Source organism: Populus nigra, chromosome 12 (assembly GCF_951802175.1).
Source record: "Populus nigra chromosome 12, ddPopNigr1.1, whole genome shotgun sequence".
NCBI lineage: Eukaryota > Viridiplantae > Streptophyta > Magnoliopsida > Malpighiales > Salicaceae > Populus > Populus nigra.
In genome coordinates, this window is record NC_084863.1 from 7,753,618 (window position 1) to 7,765,022 (window position 11,405).

Genomic DNA, 11,405 nt, shown 5'->3' on the forward strand with positions numbered 1-11,405 from the left:
CAATTATTTTTATTTAAAAATATATAAAAATAATATTTTTTTATTTTTAATATTAGCATATTAAACTATTCAAAAATATTAAAAATTTAATTTAAATAAAAAACATGATGTCAATTATTTGGCATCTTCGTTATGTACATACAGTACTATTTGTAATGCATTTCCAAACAGCTGTAATAAAGATGATCGTCTCTGCATATGAATATTTACTCTGTCTGCGGAATTAAAGTTGGTGCCAGACCACAACAGTATAAAGAACCCCAAGGGCTAAAGCCTAATATACAGCATAAGTTATTCATACAGTTCATACAGTTCTCCATCTCTCGTTCCTGATCAAAGCAAAACGAAAACGATATGGTCTTGGAGAAAGAAGAAGACGCTTTAGAGCCCGTGAGTCCTACTGGACAGTACTTCAACAGCTCGGCTCTCAACGTCTCCGTTCTTGGTGTTCTGGAGACTGAAGTTCCCATTGATGACTCAAAAACTATCCCTTTCCTCGTGGATGTTTTTCTCCCCATCAACCCACGTTTCTCTTCCATCATGGTACTCTCACTCTGTCAAGTGCATGAACATGTGTCTTGTTACTTTTTTCTTTTTTACGGGGAAAAGCCGCAGATCAACTGTATATCTTTTTCAACAAATAACAATCTCAGTCCTGTTCAAAGTCATGCTGCAGTGCTCTATGTTGGCCTACAGATCCAAGCTGTTCATTATGTTGCCGGGATCTCCTCACTTGTGTTAGCTCCTTTAACTATCTCGATTAATTGCACGGGATCCATGGGAGCCTAGTCATAAGCTTACTTCTTCAATCAATAGCTATCATCAATAATCAATAGCAAGTACACTATATATCTTATCCAATACGGTGTCTACACTTGACATCTTATTTTATATTTGCTTTCTTAGTTTTTCTTTTAAAAAAATGTGAAACAACTAAGATGGTATTTGGCTACACGACCACGGTGACTGTGTTTTAATTAAAATGTAATTTGCAACTGTTTAGTAATGAAAAAAAAGTTACTATTTATAGATCCTACATGTTTTTTTATGTTCGGAACGCAGGCAATGAAAAGCAATGAATTCATGCTTTTCATGCACTGTGCAAGTTAATTGCACTGTTCACTGAACAATGCAATTAGCATGAACAGTGTACACTAATACACTGGTCTTTTAATCAAACACATTAAATTAATTTTTTTTAACCTCAATTTTAACCACAGTTTTAACCAAACACCTATTTTTTCAAACTAATTTTTTATAAAATAACTTTTTCCAAATCACAACCACAACAATTAACTCAATACCAAACACATTACAAACATATCAGCCAAATGTCAAATGATACTTTCATAACTAGCTATTTCCTTGATCCACTAATTGGGCAGTTGAAAGTATGCTATTTATTATTCTCTCGAATTTTTTTGGATCAATTAATGCATTATGCCTCGAATATATATATATATATATATATATATTTCTCACTAGAAAACTGTGCTTTTTAATTTTTTTCTTCTTTGACTCAAATAGTGAAAGTGTGGATACAGGTTATTGATGAGAATGGAGAAAAAAGATGGAAGAAGGTGGAAGTGAAGCTCAAAGACCATGTTTATGTCCCCATTTTCCAGGCAGAAATGTCACCACAATTTTATGACAAGTACTTCGAAGATTACTTCTCAAAACTATCGTTGTCACAACTTCCACAAAGCCAACCCTTATAGGAAATTCATTTCATAAAATATCCCACAAGTAATGCAGCTGGCACTGTAATATTCAAGATCCACCATTCAATTGGAGATAGTTACTCTCTTGTGGGGGCTCTTCTTTCATGTCTACAAAGAGCTGATAACCCTTCTCTTCCCTTGACTTTGCCTTCTGTCCAACCACGCGTAGACACATCTGGTGATCATGGTACCATCCTTAAGACCGTGCCCAAGATTTTCTCTTTGCTGTTCTACACCGTGTCTGATTTTTTGGGAAGCCTTATGAAGAGCAGTTTAGTTGAAGATGACCTGTCTCCAATCCGACCAGGAGATATTGGTATTGAGTTTCGTCCAGTTGCTCTTGCCTCAATGACATTCTCTCTTGGTCAAATTAAACAAATTAAGGCTACTCTTGGTGTGGTGAGCTTACCTAATTTCAAGTACTATTTACTTGTTTTTCTTAAAAAATAATAACATTTTGGCTAAGAAACCATTAGAGTTCTTAATGAATCGGCAACCACAGACAGTCAAATGGCTAAATTATAGTTTTCGAAAAATTAGATGAACTAATAAGTTATTATATCGATAAAAACATAAGGATTATATTGTTAAATCTCTCTCTTTTTTTTAAACGGCTAGGGTATCAAATATTCATGTTATTTCATCCATTCAATTGAATTAGACAATGTTAGATTGAGTTGCCTTTTGTTTTCTTCACATGAAATCTTAGCTTATCCATGCATATATCATCCTATATATCTCCATACCAAATTACATGAGGATTTTTAGGCAGAATAAGTCCAAATTTTATTTTGTTCAAATTACATCCTATCTCCTTACCAAATCTTAGCTTATCCATGATAATTTTAACACAAGGGATGGCTAATGATTGAACAGACAATCCTTTCCTTTTATTTTTTTCTTATCTCTCTACGTACATCATCAAGTTCTTAATTTGGTTTTCTTGATATATATCAGACAATAAATGATGTTATTACTGGAGCAATTTTCTTGGGAACTCGGTTATACATGCAAGAAATGAGCAAAGGGTCAAGCGATCATTCAAATTGTACAGCATTAGTGCTGCTTAATACAAGAATGTTTCGTAGTTACCAGTCAATTAAAGAAATGGTAAAACCCAAAGCAGAATCACCATGGGGCAACCATTTTGCCTTCTTGCATGTCCAATTACCTGAGTTGGTGGCCAGCACTGAGTTATATCCAATAGAATTTGTCAGGAAATCTCAGCAAATCATCAAGCGAAAGAGAAGCTCTTGGGTTGTCCATCTCACTGCTGCATTCGTTGAGATCGTGAAGAAATTAAAAGGACATGAGGTATGCTAGCTTATCTATAAGGTCTCTACAACAAAATTGAATTTTTTTACGAATATCATTAATATTATTGATTTGAGGCATGTTTGTAGGATGCTTGCTAAAATGATATTACTTAATCAACCATGTGCCTCAGGTAGCAGCCCAATGCATTCATAAAACATTGCTGAACGCAAGCATGTTAATAACAAATATGATTGGCCCAGTGGAAAATATGTCTTTGGCTAATCACCCAATTAAAGACATGTACTTTGTCCTTGCTGGCAATCCTCAGGTAGGGTAATTAAATTTGTCCATTCAACAAGAAATTAATCACTTATCAAATTTCAACAAAACACTATATAACATGGACAGAGTCTTACCATAAAAATTGTAAGCTATATGGACAATCTAAGGGTTACAGTGGGAGCTGAGAAGGGCTTCATAGATGTCCAAAAGTTGAAGTCATGCATAGAGGAAGCTTTCCAGATGATGCTCAAATCTGCTGCCGGTGAAATTCAGCAAATGAAATAAGAGGGAATCAAATCGTATAACAATTTCGTTTCCAAAACTCTTACTATTTATTTTTCTTGTCATTTGAATTATAATGGTTATGGGAGCTACCTAGTTTGATTAAGGATGGATATTTGTCGAGTTAATTATATATAAATCATATATTTTATCTCTTTGCTAATTTCAATTGAACTCTTTTCTAATGAGTTAATCATATGGATATTTTTATTCATTTCAGAGCCTAAAAGTGTCCAAAAACACAGAAACGGTAGGGTTAGAAGTGAAATTCTACTGATGCTTATTTTTAACTATATTGTCACACCCGATATTGCGGTGATCTTTTAAAATTAAGTAAAACAAATAGATATTTAGCATTTTCTTTTTAGAGGGGAAAAATATTTGATCACTAGAAAACCTAACTGATCAACAAAAATTATATGGTATGAGACTGATTACGCAAAAGAAAAGAAACTATCACCCCTTAAACGTCTTACCTGAGGTAGATTGTATTGCTGATTTTGTCTTAAATTTGCTAAGAATTTTTTGTTTTTTGCTTTCAATGGCCTACCTATGATATTACTGACTCTGGTGTTATTTGAATATTCAACTACAAATACTTTCAACCATGACGTTGGTAAATATTGCATAAAAAAATATAGTATTCCTGACTTTGATGTCGGTAAATATCAGGGTTTAGAATAATTTCTAATTCTAGTATTTGATTTATAATTATCGCATTAGTGAACATAGAATGCATTCCTAATTCTGACATTAGTGAATATGGATGTTCTTGATTCTAACGGTAATGCATAAACAAGTAAAATTTTGAATTGGAAGCAAAACAGATCTTTTTTTGTATTTTTGCAATGATGGAGCCTTGCTTTTTTAAAAAAAAGAGAAAAAAAAGAAAAAGACAAGTATGTATTTTATACCGGTTCACATTTCACAATATAAGTTTGCAACCCAATACTAAGTAAAGTCATCAAAACGCATGTGAGGGACCCAAAAAAAATTCAATATGTTCCCCAATTTTTTTTGGAATTTTATAATATCTTAAAAAAGTTGTTTGGCTAGATATTAAAATAAAAAAGAGTAAAAAAAAAATGAATAGAAGGATGTGTTTTCCAAACACACCATCAACCAAAAAAAGAGGTCAGTTGGGCCTAAGACATAGGCCCAAACTTATCTCAACAAATACATCCTTAGTAAAAAAAAAAAAGGCTGACTGGATCTAAGATCTAGGCCTAAGCTGATCTTAATAGTTCTTTTTTTTTTTTTTTAAGTTGGATCTAGCCCAACCATACAGACTAAGCTTAATACAACCGATCCAGCTTGGTCATTTACCCAACCTCATGACCAAGCTAGTCATTGTCAGCAGGTACGCGTGAATTATTATTGCATGCTAGCAACAGTTGCTGGGTAGGGAAGAAGACTTGCCTGGTGTGCTGTTGACAAAAACAAAGCTGATGGTAATGGTGTGTCTGGTTGATCGAGTGGCACCTCTGCAATGGCCCTTCTCTTCTTCTGTCTCTTTTTTTTGTGTGTTTTTTTGTTCTCCTTACCTCTCTCCATCACCCTCTCTGGCTCTCTTGGTTTTTTTTTTGGTCTTCTGACTCTTTTTTTTTTTTGGCTAAGCCCCAATTCTTCTACATGAAATTCATCCTTTATATCTTAGGATGACGATCACGTGAATGAAGATGATTGTGGGTTAAGGTTGGCCCATGTTTGGATAAGATGAGAACATCAACAATCCTGCCATTATTGGACTGTTGGAGCCGAATTGTCTTTGGGTTAAAGGAGACTTGTGGGGCGAGGGAAACCAAACCAACACCTAAATGGGTGATGGACTTCTTGGGCATTGAAATGGATTTGATTTGGTGTGAAATTGGTGGGGGGAATCATGCTTTCCTGAAGTCATTTTTTGGCGACCTTTTCTAGAGGACGACAAGGATGAACAATCACCTTCACTCATGTATCTGTCATATCGTAAAGGAAGGAAATATATTTTAGAGATGTACAATCCTCATCGTTTTGCTTGGTATCATGGGTTTAGACAAAGACTTCTAGGTACTCATGTCCTTTCATCATATTATATTGATTCATCCTCTTTTTACCACGCTTCGTTTTCTCTTACAAGATAAGGGAGTGGTGCAACATTTCATGTCCCAAAAGTTAACAACTCGATATCCTCAAACATTGATCCAAGCTATATAGCTTGGTGGGATAAAAAAATGTTTCCTCAATTCATCAATATCCATATAAAAGTCCTTTCTCAAAGTGAAAATAACAATTTTCTTTGAATTTAAGTGAAAAGACTAGATCAATATCGATTAATAAGGAAAAGGCTTCCACCAAAGTAGTTCTACCTCTACCTTCTTTTCAAAAGCATGGTCATCCTAAGCTATAACACCAATCCTTTACAAAACAAACTTGGGAAAATAGCTCTTCACTTCAGGCCTCTATTCAACATAAGACAAGTAGCGGACACAAAGTTTCAAATCCCCTCCCTCCACCTTATAGTCCTAGAGAGGTGGATAATTCTTCTAATAAGACACCTATTATAGACCTTGATAACATTCCTCCTCAAATTTCTTCTCACCCTGAGCATGATATTGGGGATAAGGATTTTAAGCTACTTTCTCCATTATTTTCTCCTAAAGAGATGGTTGGTTTTTCCATAGTTGTTTTGGCATTTGAGCTATAGGATTTTGAGCCACTTTCTCCATTTTAGGTCTTTCTCTTTTTGTTTTTATGTATATTTTATACATATCTTAATAAATTTGAACCTTTTTTTTAATTGTTTCAGATATTCAAGATTCAAATCTTCCAAGTAGGTTGGATAATATCTCTGAGGTGATTGCAACACTTACAGAGTCTTCTATCATACCTTCAACTCTTTATGAGGGTTATCCTAACAACATTGATAGGGTGTTTTGGATTCAAATTATATTGCCAACGAAACTAACGATGACGGCGAAGAAAAGGTTACTTTTGGGCCTCATACATATGATGTTGTGTCTCAAAAGCTTGCATCTACTTTTAAACTTGAGTCAATGCCTATTTTTTCTCTCATGTCTAGCCTACTTATGCCTTCTTTTATTTTTGATGATGTTACGAGATCTATCATTTTAGCTGGATTATCAAATTTTTTGAAGAAACAATTTAAACATGCTTTACTAAGTGGATTGTCCTCTCTTAGAGATTGGTGGATCTCTAAGTCATCCAAGCTCATTGAAAACTTGAAGTACTTCCATGTTAATCCTTCTCATTTGATGGATATGATGGGGATGTTTTAGAAGGATGTGGGTTCTTATCTATCACATCGTCAAGAAGTTAGCCAAATAAGAGTGATGCATAAAAGGATGAGAAAATCACTATTTATAGAGATCATATATCCTTGTTTAAAGCTAAAGGTGATTTATTACAACTCAAATGTCGTGGGGTCACGCCGCGATGACAGAGGCTTTTGTCGTGCCTCCTAATGAGGTGTGATGTGTTGAGAAGGTTTTTTGGATTTAATCATAAAATTATGATTAATGTTTAAGAGTCGCCACCTAGTATTATGGTCACTAGGAACCTATGGTCTACGAGAGTATGAGTAAGGAACTAGTTATGCAAGGGGAAGACGCATCACCCCCAGTGTACCCTACCTAAAAAAGCTGCATTGTTTTTTGATTATTTTTTAAGTCTGGTTTCTATTTGTTGGTCACGTCTATGATTCAAGATAGATCTCTCTTCATGAGAAAGTCTCTATCGTATTGGGTTAAATCCTAACCGTTCTAAAGTCTGAATTTTAACATCGCATTTATTTATACCTCGTATATTTAATACTTGAGGGTGTACTTTATTGTGTAATTTTACACCCTACAAATATTAAAGTCTACATCTGAACCGTAGAAAAAAGATTGGAAAAAGGTTTTTGATATTTTGGCCAAACTTTAATGGATAATCATAAACTGGCTGCGATATCCATTTTGCATTTTAAAACATGAGAAAGATACAATTTTTGCTTTTATGAAGATATGCTTGAGAAAATTTTAGGATTTGGCCGTATGCATAAAAAAAAACAATTTTTTTTGAAAGGGGAAATTAATTTAAAATTTTTAAAATTTTTTTAAAAAAATTGTTTTGAAAATTTTTGGAAAGGTTTTGGAGAAAGCTGAGTATTTTAATACCGGATTTGTATTTTATAGTATACATATATAATCCGATATTATGCAAAATTGGTAAGAAAAATATTTGAGAAAGTCGCAATTGTTTTGAAATGATTTTTTAATTTTTTTTGATTATTTTTGTTTTTTAAATAAATATAATATCATAATATAATATATATTATATAATACTAAATATATGGGTTAGGTCGGCCCAACTAGGTTGAGCCGAAATCGACCCAACAAAACTGACTCTTTTAGGGGGTGGGCCGGGCTGGAAAAGGTCCAGCCCACCTCCAAAGTTAATTATTTGTAGAACATGAATAATAGTTCACGTTCTACATGCAACCAAAATGGGTGCAGAAAATGGAGGTTGACGAAGGAGCGACTCACTTGACAAAGGAGTCTCGACCATGATCAGGAGGTTGAGCTGGTGGTTTGGGCGGCATTGTTGGGAGGAGCGGTGGCCAGAGTCGTTCACGGAGAGAAGAGGAAGACTCTTGCAAAAGTGAGAGAGAGGAACAAACGGTGGTTGTTTTAGGTGTGAGGGTGGCCGACTGGTGGTTGGGCTAGCTACATGTGATGGAGTTGGTGATGGAGAAGCTGCTGGTGGCTTTGGTTGGTGGCTGGAATGGTGGAGAGAGAGAAAAAAAATTGCAGAAATTGGGGGTAGAGGAGCTAGTTTTTGGTCGACTTTGAACCCGATTTTCTTCCTACTCAAGCCATGAAATCCACCCCTATTTATAAAGGTGGAAGAGGGTAATCTTGTCTTCACAGGGGAAAAATTTCAGCCCTTGATTTGATTGATAAAGATCCTAACTGTTGGTTCAAAGTAAGCACCATGAACTATCAAATCTGACAGTTCAAGGCTGCTTGAGTTAGCTACTTTAGATTGGCGTCGAGGTTGTTGTGATGATAATATGCCTGAACGGACCATACTCGGGGATAAAGGGATGTCAAATGACTATTTTGGTTCATGTATTGTCAATTTTGGTGGACATATAAGGCATTAAATGCACCTGAAAAGTAGCCACCCGGGCAGCCTTATTGGGCAAAATCGACGAGTCATCTGGTCTCGTCATCTGGTCCGCTCTTTTGGTTTAAATAAGGGATGTTTTTCAAACTTCAATGGAGTCCTTCAGCTTTCGCATTCGTTTAATTACACCCCTATTTAACCCTAAAGTTTTTGGAACGCGGTTTACATCGTGTTCCTAAAGACACCCATAATTGCTTTGTAAACCGTAGCTTTATAAAAAAACTAAAATAATCTACTTTTTATTTTTTTGCATACAAAAATCTATCTCATAATAATTTAACTAAACAAATATTTTTTAAAACTTATTTTTAAAAAAAATCATAACTTTAAAAGTTACAATAATGCCAAACACAAACTAATATGGATAAGATGATAATTGATGGAATTATTCAATGTCAACAATATATGTATAATTACTCAAGTCTTCTTCGAAACAAATATACTCATAAAGATTGTCATAACCTAATTTTGGGTCTCCTAAAATTCTTTATGTAATTTTTTTTTAAATTAAAAAAATTGAGAACATAAAAAATTCAAAAGTTAGAAAAAGAAATATATATATATATATATATATATATATATATATATATATATATATATTAGGGTCATAAATGGATAAGCAATTTAAAGTTGGCAAAAAATGGGATAAAGAGGGACTTAATCACACAATAAGAAGTTGGGATCAAATGTAAAAAATGATATTGAAGATTGGAACAAACTTGTAAAACAGTTAAGTTTGAGGACTTAATTGAACTTTTGATGGGCTTAATTGATTTATTCGAGGGCTTAATCAAAAGAAAAATTAAGTTTGAAAGTCAATTTAGCCAAAATTGAAAGAACTAATTAAGTTCAAAGACTTAATTAAACTCTTAATGGTTTAATTGACTTAATTAAATGACTTAATTGAAATAAAAAATAAGTTTGAAAACCTAATTTGGGTTTAAATTGCAAGAACTAGAAGTTTTGGGGACTAATTTTGATTTTTAATAAGTTAATTAGTCAATTCAAAGGTTTAATTGCCAAGAAAAAAAAGCTTAAAGGTCAACTAAGAGCTTAACTAAAAAAATTTAAAACCAAAGACTAAGATACCAAAAGCATGTACATTTAGGGATTAAAATTGACTAAATCAGGAGTCAAATTGAGATAAGTTAAAAGTTCAATGGTCAATTGAAGACCAGATTGCACAATGTGGACCAATGACCAATTTATAAAAGGTATATGAATTATAGGATGCCAATAAATATTGTTAGGGATAGGATTGCATGAAATGAAAAGTTTTTGGGTTAATTGAAGGTATGTGTGTAAAAATTAGAAATTCAGGGACTAGAATGAATTCCTAAAACCATATTTTTTAGGGATTCAATATAGATGACTTTTCATTTAGGTTTTAATGAATAGAAGAGCGATACATTATTTAGACATTATTATTATTGTTCTTCTTCAATCTAGAGGGTTGATTGAGGGACCACTTTCAGTGAATGAATGTGGTGTTTTTGACCACTTCAAGAGCTTTAATTGACACCAAATATTTGAGAAACACTTTTTTATATATATAATCATCAGTCATCCTCATCAAATATTTATATTATATTTTTCTTGAAGATCTTGACAACATCTTGTCTTTAATCAGCCTTGCATACCTTAATAGATTTAAGTTGATTAATGGTTAATCTTTCAAGTAATGAATGTGAAGTTCTAAACCTCCAAGTTGAATGTGGTTTGTTCATAGTGATAGATCTATATCTCATTTACATGTTTTTGGTCCTTTGATAACAAGTTTACATCTCAAGCTACATGATTAATTCTTTGCATAAAAGAGTATACTACTTAATTAACCTTGATTGAAGAAGAGGATCACCTATAAAAGAGCTAACTTTAAGATTGTTCTCTCTTGGTAAAGTTTATTGCATAAAAAAAAAAGGAAACTAAACATCATAACTTTTGAGGAAGGCTATAGAAGAAAGAGAGAGAGGGAGGGATAATTTTCCAAAAAATAACCTATCCTTGAAAAACCACCATGAAAATGGTGAGTGGTTTTGTAAATTCTTGAATTTGCTTTAGCCTATAAAAAAGGTATATTTCTAGAGAAGGTGGGGATTAAGAAAACATATTTCAGGAAAGAAAAAAAAGAAAAAAGAGTAAAGAAACAGAGGGTTGAAAGGGAGATGAAAACAAAAAAGAAATAAGCAATAATATATAAAAAAAGGATACATTTTGACTGCATTTTATGAGTTGGTGTAGTTTAATAGGCACACCCCTTTTTAATGCCTTTTGAATCCTTAAATGATATTGTTCATCCTTTATTTATAATTAGTCATTAGTTTAATATGCAATATATGTGTTTTAATATATCAAATCATGTTTTGAAGTAATATGCATCTTTGAAATGTATGTTAAAAATGGTATTGGATGCATAGTTTGATGTTTTAGGATAGTTAAGGTTATAATAAGAGCTTGTTTAAATGGCAGCCACGTTAGTTTTGATGTTTAAGTTAGTCATTGAATTTTGTTTTGATTACATGTGTTGATATGTGATTTATCAAAATTATGATGATCGGTTGTTTTTAGTTTGATGTTTTGTTTAACCAAGCAATGTTCATAATAATGTTGATTGAAAACAAAAGTTATAATCAATGTGACGGTGTTTAGAAATACATTTTTAAAGTTTTAAGATTTGTCTAAATTAGTTGTTGC

General features: G+C 33.1%; 1 protein-coding gene across 1 annotated transcript; it reads left to right on the plus strand.

The window, feature by feature from the left end:
- The first annotated feature begins 354 nt into the window (after positions 1 to 354).
- On the plus strand, positions 355 to 3,545 carry LOC133669925 (wax ester synthase/diacylglycerol acyltransferase 9-like). The gene is made up of 6 exons (XM_062090257.1): positions 355 to 543; positions 1,545 to 1,654; positions 1,838 to 2,120; positions 2,679 to 3,035; positions 3,169 to 3,311; positions 3,428 to 3,545. Exons 1-6 carry the CDS (start codon positions 355 to 357, stop codon positions 3,543 to 3,545), a joined length of 1,200 nt encoding a protein of 399 aa, XP_061946241.1.
- The last annotated feature ends 7,860 nt before the right edge of the window (positions 3,546 to 11,405 follow it).